The sequence below is a fragment of the Heptranchias perlo genome, unplaced genomic scaffold (genome assembly GCF_035084215.1).
Source record: "Heptranchias perlo isolate sHepPer1 unplaced genomic scaffold, sHepPer1.hap1 HAP1_SCAFFOLD_281, whole genome shotgun sequence".
Classification (NCBI taxonomy): Eukaryota; Metazoa; Chordata; class Chondrichthyes; order Hexanchiformes; family Hexanchidae; genus Heptranchias; species Heptranchias perlo.
This window is the reverse complement of record NW_027139293.1, coordinates 30,598-47,956: the sequence shown is the minus strand read 5'-3', so window position 1 is coordinate 47,956 and position 17,359 is coordinate 30,598. Positions and strand designations below refer to the sequence as shown.

At 53.1% G+C, this 17,359-nt stretch overlaps 1 protein-coding gene across 2 annotated transcripts in view; it reads left to right on the top strand.

The window, feature by feature from the left end:
* The first annotated feature begins 1,234 nt into the window (after positions 1-1,234).
* LOC137310833 (cilia- and flagella-associated protein 45-like) overlaps positions 1,235-17,359 on the top strand; it is a 41,203-nt gene continuing 25,078 nt past the window's right edge. Inside the window, exon 1 of one of the 2 annotated variants that reach the window (XM_067978415.1) lies at positions 1,235-1,426. In XM_067978415.1, the coding sequence (XP_067834516.1) occupies positions 1,424-1,426 (3 nt within the window). In that variant the 5' untranslated portion in view covers positions 1,235-1,423. Of the gene's footprint in view, positions 1,427-3,280; positions 3,294-17,359 lie in introns of those variants that run through there. The other variant, XM_067978416.1, reaches the window with a different exon arrangement.

Sequence of the window (17,359 nt, the reverse complement as noted above, 5' to 3'; positions counted from 1 at the left end):
ACACTGTACTGCAGCACAGGGCCCACTGGAGCCCCCTAGTGTGTAAAACACTGCACTGCAGCACAGTGCCCACTGGAACCCCCTAGTGTGTAAAACACTGCACTGCAGCACAGGGCCCACTGGAGCCCCCTAGTTTGTAAAACACTGTACTGCAGCACAGGGCCCACTGGAGCCCCCTAGTGTGTAAAACACTGCACTGCAGCACAGGGCCCACTGGAGCCCCCTAGTGTGTAAAACACTGCACTGCAGCACAGTGCCCACTGGAACCCCCTAGTGTGTAAAACACTGCACTGCAGCACAGGGCCCACTGGAGCCCCCTAGTTTGTAAAACACTGCACTGCAGCACAGTGCCCACTGGAGCCCCCTAGTGTGTAAAACACTGCACTGCAGCACAGTGCCCACTGGAGCCCCCTAGTGTGTAAAACACTGCACTGCAGCACAGTGCCCACTGGAACCCCCTAGTGTGTAAAACACTGCACTGCAGCACAGGGCCCACTGGAGCCCCCTAGTTTGTAAAACACTGCACTGCAGCACAGGGCCCACTGGAGCCCCCTAGTTTGTAAAACACTGCACTGCAGCACAGGGCCCACTGGAGCCCCCTAGTGTGTAAAACACTGCACTGCAGCACAGGGCCCACTGGAGCCCCCTAGTTTGTAAAACACTGCACTGCAGCACAGGGCCCACTGGAGCCCCCTAGTTTGTAAAACACTGCACTGCAGCACAGTGCCCACTGCTGCCCCCTAGTGTGTAAAACACTGTACTGCAGCACAGGGCCCACTGGAGCCCCCTAGTGTGTAAAACACTGCACTGCAGCACTGAGCTGTTCCCATGGTGACCGTGGTGGGCGGAACCTCTTCCTCTTGTGACGCTTGCGGTGTTAATATTGTCACGCTGACGAGAGTTGGGCGGGGCCTGTTCCTATGGTGACGATGTCGGACGGGGCGGGGCTTGCTCCGATTGTGACGATGGTCGGGCGGGGCGGGGCCTGCTCCGATTGTGACGATGGTCGGGCGGGGCCGGGCTTGCTCCGATTGTGACGGTCGTCGGGCGAGGCGGGGCCTGCTCCGATTGTGACGATGGTCGGGCGAGGCGGGGCCTGCTCCGATTGTGACGATGGTCGGGCGAGGCGGGGCCTGCTCCGATTGTGACGATGGTCGGGCGGGGCGGGGCCTGCTCCGATTGTGACGGTAGTCGGGCGGGGCGGGGCCTGCTCCGATTGTGACGGTGACGTCCTTCTCCGCGCGGTTTGCTTCGCGCCATCGGCTCCATCACCAGGGAGACAGTGACGCAATTTGTCCGCGGCACTCGGAAGCAGCGTCACCGCGGCCCCGCCCACCGCCCGGCGACCGGTCTCCATGGAAACCAGGAAACAACAACAACAACGGCAAGAGGAAGAAAAAGAGGAAAAGAGAAAGAGAAAGAGATGGTCTGAAGTTTAATATAATAAACTATAATATAATATAATATAAACTATAATATCATAAACTAAACTATAATATCATAAACTAAACTATAATATCATAAACTATAATATAATATAATAAACTAAACTATAATATCATAAACTAAACTATAATATCATAAACTAAACTATAATATCATAAACTATAATATAATATCATAAACTATAATATAATATAATATAAACTAAACTATAATATCATAAACTATAATATAATATCATAAACTAAACTATAATATCATAAACTATAATATAATATCATAAACTAAACTATAATATCATAAACTATAATATAATATCATAAACTAAACTATAATATCATAAACTAAACTATAATATCATAAACTAAACTATAATATCATAAACTATAATATAATATCATAAACTATAATATAATATAATATAAACTAAACTATAATATCATAAACTATAATATAATATCATAAACTAAACTATAATATCATAAACTATAATATAATATCATAAACTAAACTATAATATCATAAACTATAATATAATATCATAAACTAAACTATAATATCATAAACTAAACTATAATATCATAAACTAAACTATATCATAAACTATAATATAATATAATATAATATAATATCATAAACTAAACTATAATATCATAAACTAAACTATAATATCATAAACTAAACTATATCATAAACTATAATATAATATAATATAATATAATATCATAAACTAAACTATAATATCATAAACTAAACTATTATATCATAAACTATAATATAATATCATAAACTAAACTATAATATCATAAACTAAACTATAATATCATAAACTATAATATAATATCATAAACTATAATATAATATAATATAAACTAAACTATAATATCATAAACTATAATATAATATCATAAACTAAACTATAATATCATAAACTATAATATAATATCATAAACTAAACTATAATATCATAAACTAAACTATAATATCATAAACTATAATATAATATCATAAACTAAACTATAATATCATAAACTAAACTATAATATCATAAACTAAACTATAATATCATAAACTAAACTATAATATAAACTATAATATAATATCATAAACTAAACTATAATATCATAAACTATAATATAATATCATAAACTAAACTATAATATCATAAACTAAACTATAATATCATAAACTAAACTATATCATAAACTATAATATAATATAATATAATATAATATCATAAACTAAACTATAATATCATAAACTAAACTATAATATCATAAACTAAACTATATCATAAACTATAATATAATATAATATAATATAATATAATATCATAAACTAAACTATAATATCATAAACTAAACTATAATATCATAAACTAAACTATAATATAATATAAACTATAATATAATATCATAAACTAAACTATATCATAAACTATAATATAATATCATAAACTATAATATAATATCATATAAACTAAACTATAATATCATAAACTAAACTATAATATAATATAAACTATAATATAATATCATAAACTAAACTATAATATCATAAACTATAATATAATATCATATAAACTAAACTATAATATCATAAACTAAACTATAATATCATAAACTATAATATAATATCATAAACTAAACTATAATATCATAAACTATAATATAATATCATAAACTATAATATAATATCATATAAACTAAACTATAATATCATAAACTAAACTATAATATCATAAACTATAATATATAAACTATATAAACTACAATATAATATAATAAAATATATAAACTATAATATAATATATAAACCAAGAAACAAGAGGCGAGAAAGAGAAAGAGATGGTCTGAACTTTAATATAATATCATAAACTAAACTATAATATAATATAATATAAACTACAATATAATATAATATAAACTATATAAAGTATAATATCATATAATATAAACAATAATATAAACCAGGAAACAAGAGGAAGAGAAGAGAAAAAGAGAAAGAAAAAGAGATGGTCTGAACTTTAATATAATAATATAATATCAACGATATAAACTACAATATAATACAACATAAACTAAACTAAACGATATAAACTATAATATAAACACAGAGTCAGAGAGAGCGAGATGGTGAGAGCAGAATCTGAACTTTAATATATAATATAATATAAACTGTGGAGGGAGTGTTTGATGGGACGGTGTGGAGGGAGTGTTTGATGGGACGGTGTGGAGGGAGTGTTTGATGGGACGGTGTGGAGGGAGTGTTTGATGGGACGGTGTGGAGGGAGTGTTTGATGGGACGGTGTGGAGGGAGTGTTTGATGGGACGGTGTGGAGGGAGTGTTTGATGGGACGGTGACGAGGGAGTGTTTGATGGGACGGTGTGGAGGGAGTGTTTGATGGGACGGTGACGAGGGAGTGTTTGATGGGACGGTGTGGAGGGAGTGTTTGATGGGACGGTGTGGAGGGAGTGTTTGATGGGACGGTGTGGAGGGAGTGTTTGATGGGACGGTGTGGAGGGAGTGTTTGATGGGACGGTGTGGAGGGAGTGTTTGATGGGACGGTGTGGTGGGAGTGTTTGATGGGACGGTGTGGAGGGAGTGTTTGACGGGACGGTGTGGAGGGAGTGTTTGATGGGACGGTGTGGAGGGAGTGTTTGAGGGGACGGTGTGGAGGGAGTGTTTGATGGGACGGTGTGGAGGGAGTGTTTGATGGGACGGTGTGGAGGGAGTGTTTGACGGGACGGTGTGGAGGGAGTGTTTGATGGGACGGTGTGGAGGGAGTGTTTGATGGGACGGTGTGGAGGGAGTGTTTGATGGGACGGTGTAGAGGGAGTGTTTGATGGGACGGTGTGGAGGGAGTGTTTGATGGGACAGTGTAGAGGGAGTGTTTGATGGGACGGTGTGGAGGGAGTGTTTGATGGGACGGTGTGGAGGGAGTGTTTGATGGGACGGTGTGGAGGGAGTGTTTGATGGGACGGTGTGGAGGGAGTGTTTGATGGGACGGTGTGGAGGGAGTGTTTGATGGGACGGTGTGGAGGGAGTGTTTGATGGGACGGTGCGGAGGGAGTGTTTGATGGGACGGTGCGGAGGGAGTCTTTGATGGGACGGTGTAGAGGGAGTGTTTGATGGGACGGTGTGGAGGGAGTGTTTGATGGGACGGTGAGGAGGGAGTGTTTGAAGGGACGGTGCGGAGGGAGTGTTTGATGGGACGGTGTAGAGGGAGTGTTTGACGGGACGGTGTGGTGGGAGTGTTTGACGGGACGGTGTGGAGGGAGTGTTTGATGGGACGGTGTGGAGGGAGTGTTTGATGGGACGGTGTGGAGGGAGTGTTTGATGGGACGGTGTGGAGGGAGTGTTTGATGGGACGGTGTGGAGGGAGTGTTTGATGGGACGGTGTGGAGGGAGTGTTTGATGGGACGGTGTGGAGGGAGTGTTTGACGGGACGGTGTAGAGGGAGTGTTTGACGGGACGGTGTGGTGGGAGTGTTTGACGGGACGGTGTGGAGGGTGTGTTTGATGGGACGGTGTGGAGGGAGTGTTTGATGGGACGGTGCAGAGGGAGTGTTTGACGGGACGGTGTGGAGGGAGTGTTTGACGGGACGGTGCGGAGGGAGTGTTTGATGGGACGGTGTGGTGGGAGTGTTTGATGGGACGGTGTGGAGGGAGTGTTTGATGGGACGGTGTGGAGGGAGTGTTTGATGGGACGGTGTGGAGGGAGTGTTTGATGGGACGGTGTGGAGGGAGTGTTTGATGGGACGGTGTGGAGGGAGTGTTTGATGGGACGGTGTGGAGGGAGTGTTTGATGGGACGGTGTGGAGGGAGTGTTTGATGGGACGGTGTGGAGGGAGTGTTTGACGGGACGGTGTGGAGGGAGTGTTTGATGGGACGGTGTGGAGGGAGTGTTTGATGGGACGGTGTGGTGGGAGTGTTTGATGGGACGGTGTGGAGGGAGTGTTTGATGGGACGGTGTGGAGGGAGTGTTTGATGGGACGGTGTGGAGGGAGTGTTTGATGGGACGGTGTGGAGGGAGTGTTTGACGGGACGGTGTGGAGGGAGTGTTTGACGGGACGGTGTGGAGGGAGTGTTTGATGGGACGGTGTGGAGGGAGTGTTTGACGGGACGGTGTGGAGGGAGTGTTTGATGGGACGGTGTGGAGGGAGTGTTTGATGGGACGGTGTGGAGGGAGTGTTTGATGGGACGGTGTGGAGGGAGTGTTTGATGGGACGGTGTGGAGGGAGTGTTTGATGGGACGGTGTGGAGGGAGTGTTTGATGGGACGGTGTGGAGGGAGTGTTTGATGGGACGGTGTGGAGGGAGTGTTTGATGGGACGGTGTGGAGGGAGAGTTTGATGGGACGGTGTGGAGGGAGTGTTTGATGGGACGGTGTGGAGGGAGTGTTTGACGGGACGGTGTAGAGGGAGTGTTTGATGGGACGGTGTGGAGGGAGTGTTTGATGGGACGGTGTGGAGGGAGTGTTTGACGGGACGGTGTGGAGGGAGTGTTTGACGGGACGGTGTGGAGGGAGTGTTTGATGGGACGGTGTGGAGGGAGTGTTTGACGGGACGGTGTGGAGGGAGTGTTTGATGGGACGGTGTGGAGGGAGTGTTTGATGGGACGGTGTGGAGGGAGTGTTTGACGGGACGGTGTAGAGGGAGTGTTTGATGGGACGGTGTGGAGGGAGTGTTTGATGGGACGGTGTGGAGGGAGTGTTTGATGGGACGGTGTGGAGGGAGTGTTTGATGGGACGGTGTGGAGGGAGTGTTTGATGGGACGGTGTGGAGGGAGTGTTTGATGGGACGGTGTGGAGGGAGTGTTTGATGGGACGGTGTGGAGGGAGTGTTTGACGGGACGGTGTAGAGGGAGTGTTTGATGGGACGGTGTGGAGGGAGTGTTTGATGGGACGGTGTGGAGGGAGTGTTTGACGGGACGGTGTGGAGGGAGTGTTTGACGGGACGGTGTAGAGGGAGTGTTTGATGGGACGGTGTGGAGGGAGTGTTTGATGGGACGGTGCGGAGGGAGTGTTTGATGGGACGGTGTGGAGGGAGTGTTTGATGGGACGGTGTGGAGGGAGTGTTTGATGGGACGGTGTGGAGGGAGTGTTTGATGGGACGGTGTGGAGGGAGTGTTTGATGGGACGGTGTGGAGGGAGTGTTTGATGGGACGGTGTGGAGGGAGTGTTTGATGGGACGGTGCGGAGGGAGTGTTTGATGGGACGGTGTGGAGGGAGTGTTTGATGGGACGGTGTGGAGGGAGTGTTTGACGGGACGGTGTGGAGGGAGTGTTTGACGGGACGGTGTGGAGGGAGTGTTTGATGGGACGGTGTGGAGGGAGTGTTTGATGGGACGGTGTGGAGGGAGTGTTTGATGGGACGGTGTGGAGGGAGTGTTTGATGGGACGGTGTGGAGGGAGTGTTTGATTGGACGGTGCGGAGGGAGTGTTTGATGGGACGGTGTGGAGGGAGTGTTTGATGGGACGGTGTGGAGGGAGTGTTTGATGGGACGGTGTGGAGGGAGTGTTTGACGGGACGGTGTGGAGGGAGTGTTTGATGGGACGGTGTGGAGGGAGTGTTTGATGGGACGGTGTGGAGGGAGTGTTTGATGGGACGGTGTGGAGGGAGTGTTTGATGGGACGGTGTGGAGGGAGTGTTTGATGGGACGGTGTAGAGGGAGTGTTTGATGGGACGGTGTGGAGGGAGTGTTTGATGGGATGGTGTGGAGGGAGTGTTTGACGGGACGGTGTGGAGGGAGTGTTTGATGGGACGGTGTAGAGGGAGTGTTTGATGGGACGGTGTGGAGGGAGTGTTTGATGGGACGGTGAGGAGGGAGTGTTTGATGGGACGGTGTAGAGGGAGTGTTTGATGGGACGGTGTGGATGGAGTGTTTGACGGGACGGTGTGGAGGGAGTGTTTGACGGGACGGTGTGGAGGGAGTGTTTGATGGGACGGTGTGGAGGGAGTGTTTGATGGGACGGTGTGGAGGGAGTGTTTGACGGGACGGTGTGGAGGGAGTGTTTGATGGGACGGTGTGGAGGGAGTGTTTGACGGGACGGTGTAGAGGGAGTGTTTGATGGGACGGTGTGGAGGGAGTGTTTGATGGGACGGTGTGGAGGGAGTGTTTGATGGGACGGTGTGGAGGGAGTGTTTGATGGGACGGTGTGGAGGGAGTGTTTGATGGGACGGTGTGGAGGGAGTGTTTGACGGGACGGTGTGGTGGGAGTGTTTGATGGGACGGTGTGGAGGGAGTGTTTGATGGGACGGTGTGGAGGGAGTGTTTGATGGGACGGTGCGGAGGGAGTGTTTGATGGGACGGTGTGGAGTGAGTGTTTGATGGGACGGTGTAGAGGGAGTGTTTGATGGGACGGTGGAGAGGGAGTGTTTGATGGGACGGTGCGGAGGGAGTGTTTGATGGGACGGTGCGGAGGGAGTGTTTGATGGGACGGTGTGGAGTGAGTGTTTGATGGGACGGTGTGGAGGGAGTGTTTGACGGGACGGTGTGGAGGGAGTGTTTGACGGGACGGTGTGGAGGGAGTGTTTGATGGGACGGTGTGGAGGGAGTGTTTGACGGGACGGTGTGGAGGGAGTGTTTGATGGGACGGTGTGGAGGGAGTGTTTGACGGGACGGTGTGGAGGGAGTGTTTGATGGGACGGTGTGGAGGGAGTTTTTGATGGGACGGTGTGGAGGGAGTGTTTGACGGGACGGTGTGGAGGGAGTGTTTGACGGGACGGTGTGGAGGGAGTGTTTGATGGGACGGTGTGGAGGGAGTGTTTGATGGGACGGTGTGGAGGGAGTGTTTGACGGGACGGTGTGGAGGGAGTGTTTGATGGGACGGTGCGGAGGGAGTGTTTGATGGGACGGTGCGGAGGGAGTGTTTGATGGGACGGTGCGGAGGGAGTGTTTGATGGGACGGTGTGGAGGGAGTGTTTGATGGGACGGTGTGGAGGGAGTGTTTGATGGGACGGTGTGGAGGGAGTGTTTGATGGGACGGTGTGGAGGGAGTGTTTGACGTGACGGTGTGGAGGGAGTGTTTGATGGGACGGTGTGGAGGGAGTGTTTGACGGGACGGTGTGGAGGGAGTGTTTGATGGGACGGTGTGGAGGGAGTGTGTGATGGGACGGTGTAGAGGGAGTGTTTGATGGGACGGTGTGGAGGGAGTGTTTGATGGGACGGTGTGGAGGGAGTGTTTGATGGGACGGTGTGGAGGGAGTGTTTGATGGGACGGTGTGGAGGGAGTGTTTGATGGGACGGTGTGGAGGGAGTGTTTGATGGGACGGTGTGGAGGGAGTGTTTGATGGGACGGTGTGGAGGGAGTGTTTGATGGGACGGTGTAGAGGGAGTGTTTGATGGGACGGTGTGGAGGGAGTGTTTGATGGGACGGTGTGGAGGGAGTGTTTGATGGGACGGTGTGGAGGGAGTGTTTGATGGGACGGTGTGGAGGGAGTGTTTGATGGGACGGTGTGGAGGGAGTGTTTGACGTGACGGTGTGGAGGGAGTGTTTGATGGGACGGTGCGGAGGGAGTGTTTGATGGGACGGTGCGGAGGGAGTGTTTGATGGGACGGTGTAGAGGGAGTGTTTGATGGGACGGTGTGGAGGGAGTGTTTGACGGGACGGTGTGGAGGGAGTGTTTGATGGGACGGTGCGGAGGGAGTGTTTGATGGGACGGTGTGGAGGGAGTGTTTGACGGGACGGTGTGGAGGGAGTGTTTGACGGGACGGTGTGGAGGGAGTGTTTGATGGGACGGTGTGGAGGGAGTGTTTGACGGGACGGTGTAGAGGGAGTGTTTGATGGGACGGTGTGGAGGGAGTGTTTGATGGGACGGTGCGGAGGGAGTGTTTGATGGGACGGTGCGGAGGGAGTGTTTGATGGGACGGTGTGGAGGGAGTGTTTGATGGGACGGTGTGGAGGGAGTGTTTGATGGGACGGTGTGGAGGGAGTGTTTGATGGGACGGTGTGGAGGGAGTGTTTGATGGGACGGTGTGGAGGGAGTGTTTGACGTGACGGTGTGGAGGGAGTGTTTGATGGGACGGTGTAGAGGGAGTGTTTGATGGGACGGTGTGGAGGGAGTGTTTGATGGGACGGTGCGGAGGGAGTGTTTGATGGGACGGTGTGGAGGGAGTGTTTGATGGGAGGGTGCGGAGGGAGTGTTTGATGGGACGGTGTGGAGGGAGTGTTTGATGGGACGGTGCGGAGGGAGTGTTTGATGGGACGGTGTGGAGGGAGTGTTTGATGGGACGGTGCGGAGGGAGTGTTTGATGGGACGGTGCGGAGGGAGTGTTTGATGGGACGGTGTGGAGGGAGTGTTTGATGGGACGGTGTGGAGGGAGTGTTTGACGTGACGGTGTGGAGGGAGTGTTTGATGGGACGGTGGGGAGGGAGTGTTTGACGGGACGGTGTGGAGGGAGTGTTTGATGGGACGGTGTAGAGGGAGTGTTTGATGGGACGGTGTAGAGGGAGTGTTTGATGGGACGGTGTAGAGGGAGTGTTTGATGGGACGGTGTAGAGGGAGTGTTTGATGGGACGGTGTAGAGGGAGTGTTTGATGGGACGGTGTGGAGGGAGTGTTTGATGGGACGGTGTAGAGGGAGTGTTTGATGGGACGGTGTAGAGGGAGTGTTTGATGGGACGGTGCGGAGGGAGTGTTTGATGGGACGGTGTGGAGGGAGTGTTTGATGGGACGGTGTGGAGGGAGTGTTTGATGGGACGGTGTGGAGGGAGTGTTTGATGGGACGGTGTGGAGGGAGTGTTTGATGGGACGGTGTGGAGGGAGTGTTTGATGGGACGGTGTGGAGGGAGTGTTTGACGGGACGGTGTGGAGGGAGTGTTTGATGGGACGGTGTGGAGGGAGTGTTTGACGTGACGGTGTGGAGGGAGTGTTTGATGGGACGGTGTGGATGGAGTGTTTGATGGGACGGTGTGGAGGGAGTGTTTGACGGGACGGTGTGGAGGGAGTGTTTGATGGGACGGTGTGGAGGGAGTGTTTGATGGGACGGTGTGGAGGGAGTGTTTGATGGGACGGTGTGGAGGGAGTGTTTGATGGGACGGTGTGGAGGGAGTGTTTGATGGGACGGTGTGGAGGGAGTGTTTGATGGGACGGTGTGGAGGGAGTGTTTGATGGGACGGTGTGGAGGGAGTGTTTGACGGGACGGTGTGGAGGGAGTGTTTGACGGGACGGTGTGGAGGGAGTGTTTGACGGGACGGTGTGGAGGGAGTGTTTGACGGGACGGTGCGGAGGGAGTGTTTGACGGGACGGTGTGGAGGGAGTGTTTGATGGGACGGTGTAGAGGGAGTGTTTGATGGGACGGTGTGGAGGGAGTGTTTGATGGGACGGTGTGGAGGGAGTGTTTGATGGGACGGTGTGGAGGGAGTGTTTGATGGGACGGTGTAGAGGGAGTGTTTGACGGGACGGTGTGGAGGGAGTGTTTGACGGGACGGTGTGGAGGGAGTGTTTGACGGGACGGTGTGGAGGGAGTGTTTGACGGGACGGTGTGGAGGGAGTGTTTGACGGGACGGTGTGGAGGGAGTGTTTGATGGGACGGTGTGGTGGGAGTGTTTGATGGGACGGTGTGGTGGGAGTGTTTGATGGGACGGTGTGGAGGGAGTGTTTGATGGGACGGTGTGGAGGGAGTGTTTGATGGGACGGTGTGGAGGGAGTGTTTGATGGGACGGTGTGGAGGGAGTGTTTGATGGGACGGTGTGGAGGGAGTGTTTGATGGGACGGTGTGGAGGGAGTGTTTGACGGGACGGTGTGGAGGGAGTGTTTGATGGGACGGTGTGGAGGGAGTGTTTGATGGGACGGTGTGGAGGGAGTGTTTGACGGGACGGTGTGGAGGGAGTGTTTGATGGGACGGTGTGGAGGGAGTGTTTGATGGGACGGTGTGGAGGGAGTGTTTGACGGGACGGTGTGGAGGGAGTGTTTGATGGGACGGTGTGGAGGGAGTGTTTGATGGGACGGTGTGGAGGGAGTGTTTGATGGGACGGTGTGGAGGGAGTGTTTGATGGGACGGTGTGGAGGGAGTGTTTGATGGGACGGTGTGGAGGGAGTGTTTGATGGGACGGTGTGGAGGGAGTGTTTGACGGGACGGTGTGGAGGGAGTGTTTGATGGGACGGTGTGGAGGGAGTGTTTGATGGGACGGTGTGGAGGGAGTGTTTGAGGGGACGGTGCGGAGGGAGTGTTTGACGGGACGGTGTGGAGGGAGTGTTTGATGGGACGGTGTGGAGGGAGTGTTTGATGGGACGGTGTGGAGGGAGTGTTTGATGGGACGGTGTGGAGGGAGTGTTTGAGGGGACGGTGTGGAGGGAGTGTTTGACGGGACGGTGTGGAGGGAGTGTTTGATGGGACGGTGGGGAGGGAGTGTTTGACGGGACGGTGCGGAGGGACTGTTTGATGGGACGGTGCGGAGGGAGTGTTTGATGGGACGGTGCGGAGGGAGTGTTTGATGGGACGGTGTGGAGGGAGTGTTTGACGGGACGGTGTGGAGGGAGTGTTTGACGGGACGGTGTAGAGGGAGTGTTTGATGGGACGGTGTGGAGGGAGCGTTTGACGGGACGGTGTGGAGGGAGTGTTTGATGGGACGGTGTGGAGGGAGTGTTTGATGGGACGGTGTGGAGTGAGTGTTTGTTGGGACGGTGTGGAGGGAGTGTTTGATGGGACGGTGTGGAGGGAGTGTTTGATGGGACGGTGTGGAGGGAGTGTTTGTTGGGACGGTGTGGAGGGAGTGTTTGATGGGACGGTGTGGAGGGAGTGTTTGATGGGACGGTGTGGAGGGAGTGTTTGATGGGACGGTGTGGAGGGAGTGTTTGACTGAACGGTGTGGAGGGAGTGTTTGATGGGACGGTGTGGAGGGAGTGTTTGATGGGACGGTGTGGAGGGAGTGTTTGATGGGACGGTGTGGAGGGAGTGTTTGACGGGACGGTGTGGAGGGAGTGTTTGATGGGACGGTGAGGAGGGAGTGTTTGATGGGACGGTGTGGAGGGAGTGTTTGATGGGACGGTGTGGAGGGAGTGTTTGATGGGACGGTGTGGAGGGAGTGTTTGATGGGACGGTGTGGAGGGAGTGTTTGATGGGACGGTGTGGAGGGAGTGTTTGATGGGACGGTGTGGAGGGTGTGTTTGAGGGGACGGTGTGGAGGGAGTGTTTGACGGGACGGTGGGGAGGGAGTGTTTGACGGGACGGTGTGGAGGGAGTGTTTGATGGGACGGTGTGGAGGGAGTGTTTGATGGGACGGTGTGGTGGGAGTGTTTGATGGGACGGTGTGGAGGGAGTGTTTGATGGGACGGTGTGGAGGGAGTGTTTGATGGGACGGTGTAGAGGGAGTGTTTGACGGGACGGTGTGGAGGGAGTGTTTGATGGGACGGTGTGGAGGGAGTGTTTGATGGGACGGTGTGGAGGGAGTGTTTGATGGGACGGTGTGGAGGGAGTGTTTGATGGGACGGTGTGGAGGGAGTGTTTGAAGGGACGGTGCGGAGGGAGTGTTTGACGGGACGGTGCGGAGGGACTGTTTGATGGGACGGTGCGGAGGGAGTGTTTGATGGGACGGTGCGGAGGGAGTGTTTGATGGGACGGTGTGGAGGGAGTGTTTGATGGGACGGTGTGGAGTGAGTGTTTGAAGGGACGGTGTGGAGGGAGTGTTTGACGGGACGGTGTGTAGGGACTGTTTGACGGGACGGTGTGGAGGGAGTGTTTGATGGGACGCTGTGGAGGGAGTGTTTGATGGGACGGTGTGGAGGGAGTGTTTGAAGGGACGGTGTAGAGGGAGTGTTTGATGGGACGGTGTGGAGGGAGTGTTTGATGGGACGGTGTGGAGGGAGTGTTTGATGGGACGGTGTGGAGGGAGTGTTTGACGGGACGGTGTGGAGGGAGTGTTTGATGGGACGGTGTGGAGGGAGTGTTTGATGGGACGGTGTGGAGGGAGTGTTTGAGGGGACGGTGTGGAGGGAGTGTTTGATGGGACGGTATGGAGGGAGTGTTTGATGGGACGGTGTGGAGGGAGTGTTTGATGGGACGGTGTGGAGGGAGTGTTTGACGGGACGGTGTGGAGGGAGTGTTTGAAGGGACGGTGTGGAGGGAGTGTTTGACGGGACGGTGTGGAGGGAGTGTTTGACGGGACGGTGTGGAGGGAGTGTTTGACGGGACGGTGTGGAGGGAGTGTTTGACGGGACGGTGCGGAGGGACTGTTTGATGGGACGGTGCGGAGGGAGTGTTTGATGGGACGGTGCGGAGGGAGTGTTTGATGGGACGGTGTGGAGGGAGTGTTTGACGGGACGGTGTGGAGGGAGTGTTTGATGGGACGGTGTGGAGGGAGTGTTTGATGGGACGGTGTGGAGGGAGTGTTTGATGGGACGGTGTGGAGGGAGTGTTTGACGTGACGGTGTGGAGGGAGTGTTTGATGGGACGGTGTGGAGGGAGTGTTTGATGGGACGGTGCGGAGGGACTGTTTGATGGGACGGTGCGGAGGGAGTGTTTGATGGGACGGTGCGGAGGGAGTGTTTGATGGGACGGTGTGGAGGGAGTGTTTGATGGGACGGTGTGGAGGGAGTGTTTGACGGGACGGTGTGGAGGGAGTGTTTGATGGGACGGTGGGGAGGGAGTGTTTGACGGGACGGTGCGGAGGGAGTGTTTGACGGGACGGTGTGGAGGGAGTGTTTGATGGGACGGTGTGGAGGGAGTGTTTGACGGGACGGTGTGGAGGGAGTGTTTGACGGGACGGTGTGGAGGGAGTGTTTGATGGGACGGTGTGGAGGGAGTGTTTGATGGGAAGGTGTGGAGGGAGTGTTTGATGGGAAGGTGTGGAGGGAGTGTTTGACGGGACGGTGTGGAGGGAGTGTTTGATGGGACGGTGTGGAGGGAGTGTTTGATGGGACGGTGTGGAGGGAGTGTTTGAGGGGACGGTGTGGAGGGAGTGTTTGACGGGACGGTGTGGAGGGAGTGTTTGATGGGACGGTGTGGAGGGAGTGTTTGATGGGACGGTGCGGAGGGACTGTTTGATGGGACGGTGCGGAGGGAGTGTTTGATGGGACGGTGTGGAGGGAGTGTTTGATGGGACGATGTGGAGGGAGTGTTTGACGGGACGGTGTAGAGGGAGTGTTTGATGGGACGGTGTGGAGGGAGCGTTTGACGGGACGGTGTGGAGGGAGTGTTTGATGGGACGGTGTGGAGTGAGTGTTTGATGGGACGGTGTGGAGGGAGTGTTTGACGGGACGGTGTGGAGGGAGTGTTTGATGGGACGGTGTGGAGGGAGTGTTTGTTGGGACGGTGTGGAGGGAGTGTTTGACGGGACGGTGTGGAGGGAGTGTTTGATGGGACGGTGCGGAGGGAGTGTTTGATGGGACGGTGTGGAGGGAGTGTTTGATGGGACGGTGTGGAGGGAGTGTTTGATGGGACGGTGTGGAGGGAGTGTTTGATGGGACGGTGCGGAGGGAGTGTTTGATGGGACGGTGTGGAGGGAGTGTTTGATGGGACGGAGTGGAGGGAGTGTTTGATGGGACGGTGTAGAGGGAGTGTTTGATGGGACGGTGTGGAGGGAGTGTTTGATGGGACGGTGTGGAGGGAGTGTTTGTTGGGACGGTGTGGAGGGAGTGTTTGATGGGACGGTGTGGAGGGAGTGTTTGATGGGACGGTGTGGAGGGAGTGTTTGATGGGACGGTGTGGAGGGAGTGTTTGACTGAACGGTGTGGAGGGAGTGTTTGATGGGACGGTGTGGAGGGAGTGTTTGATGGGACGGTGTGGAGGGAGTGTTTGACGGGACGGTGTGGAGGGAGTGTTTGATGGGACGGTGAGGAGGGAGTGTTTGATGGGACGGTGTGGAGGGAGTGTTTGATGGGACGGTGTGGAGGGAGTGTTTGATGGGACGGTGTGGAGGGAGTGTTTGATGGGACGGTGTGGAGGGAGTGTTTGATGGGACGGTGTGGAGGGTGTGTTTGAGGGGACGGTGTGGAGGGAGTGTTTGACGGGACGGTGGGGAGGGAGTGTTTGACGGGACGGTGTGGAGGGAGTGTTTGATGGGACGGTGTGGAGGGAGTGTTTGATGGGACGGTGTGGAGGGAGTGTTTGATGGGACGGTGTGGAGGGAGTGTTTGATGGGACGGTGTGGAGGGAGTGTTTGATGGGACGGTGTGGAGGGAGTGTTTGAAGGGACGGTGCGGAGGGAGTGTTTGACGGGACGGTGCGGAGGGACTGTTTGATGGGACGGTGTGGAGGGAGTGTTTGACGGGACGGTGTGGAGGGAGTGTTTGACGGGACGGAGTGGAGGGAGTGTTTGATGGGACGGTGTGGAGGGAGTGTTTGATGGGACGGTGTGGAGGGAGTGTTTGATGGGACGGTGTGGAGGGAGTGTTTGACGGGACGGTGTGGAGGGAGTGTTTGATGGGACGGTGTGGAGGGAGTGTTTGATGGGACGGTGTGGAGGGAGTGTTTGAGGGGACGGTGTGGAGGGAGTGTTTGATGGGACGGTGTGGAGGGAGTGTTTGATGGGACGGTGTGGAGGGAGTGTTTGATGGGACGGTGTGGAGGGAGTGTTTGACGGGACGGTGTGGAGGGAGTGTTTGATGGGACGGTGTGGAGGGAGTGTTTGACGGGACGGTGTGGAGGGAGTGTTTGATGGGACGGTGTGGAGGGAGTGTTTGATGGGACGGTGCGGAGGGACTGTTTGATGGGACGGTGCGGAGGGAGTGTTTGATGGGACGGTGCGGAGGGAGTGTTTGATGGGACGGTGTGGAGGGAGTGTTTGACGGGACGGTGTGGAGGGAGTGTTTGATGGGACGGTGTGGAGGGAGTGTTTGATGGGACGGTGTGGAGGGAGTGTTTGATGGGACGGTGTGGAGGGAGTGTTTGATGGGACGGTGTGGAGGGAGTGTTTGATGGGACGGTGTGGAGGGAGTGTTTGACGTGACGGTGTGGAGGGAGTGTTTGATGGGACGGTGCGGAGGGAGTGTTTGATGGGACGGTGCGGAGGGACTGTTTGATGGGACGGTGCGGAGGGAGTGTTTGATGGGACGGTGCGGAGGGAGTGTTTGATGGGACGGTGTGGAGGGAGTGTTTGATGGGACGGTGTGGAGGGAGTGTTTGACGGGACGGTGTGGAGGGAGTGTTTGATGGGACGGTGGGGAGGGAGTGTTTGACGGGACGGTGCGGAGGGAGTGTTTGATGGGACGGTGTGGAGGGAGTGTTTGATGGGATGGTGTGGAGGGAGTGTTTGATGGGACGGTGTGGAGGGAGTGTTTGATGGGACGGTGAGGAGGGAGTGTTTGATGGGACGGTGCGGAGGGACTGTTTGATGGGACGGTGCGGAGGGAGTGTTTGATGGGACGGTGCGGAGGGAGTGTTTGATGGGACGGTGTGGAGGGAGTGTTTGACGGGACGGTGTGGAGGGAGTGTTTGATGGGACGGTGTGGAGGGAGTGTTTGATGGGACGGTGTGGAGGGAGTGTTTGACGGGACGGTGTGGAGGGAGTGTTTGACGGGACGGTGTGGAGGGAGTGTTTGATGGGACGGTGTGGAGGGAGTGTTTGATGGGACGGTGTGGAGGGAGTGTTTGACGGGACGGTGTGGAGGGAGTGTTTGATGGGACGGTGTGGAGGGAGTGTTTGACGGGACGGTGCGGAGGGAGTGTTTGATGGGACGGTGCGGAGGGAGTGTTTGACGGGACGGTGTGGAGGGAGTGTTTGATGGGACGGTGTGGAGGGAGTGTTTGACGGGACGGTGTGGTGGGAGTGTTTGATGGGACGGTGTGGAGGGAGTGTTTGATGGGACGGTGTAGAGGGAGTGTTTGATGGGACGGTGTGGAGGGAGTGTTTGATGGGACGGTGTGGAGGGAGTGTTTGATGGGACGGTGTAGAGGGAGTGTTTGATGGGACGGTGACGAGGGAGTGTTTGATGGGACGGTGTAGAGGGAGTGTTTGATGGGACGGTGTGGAGGGA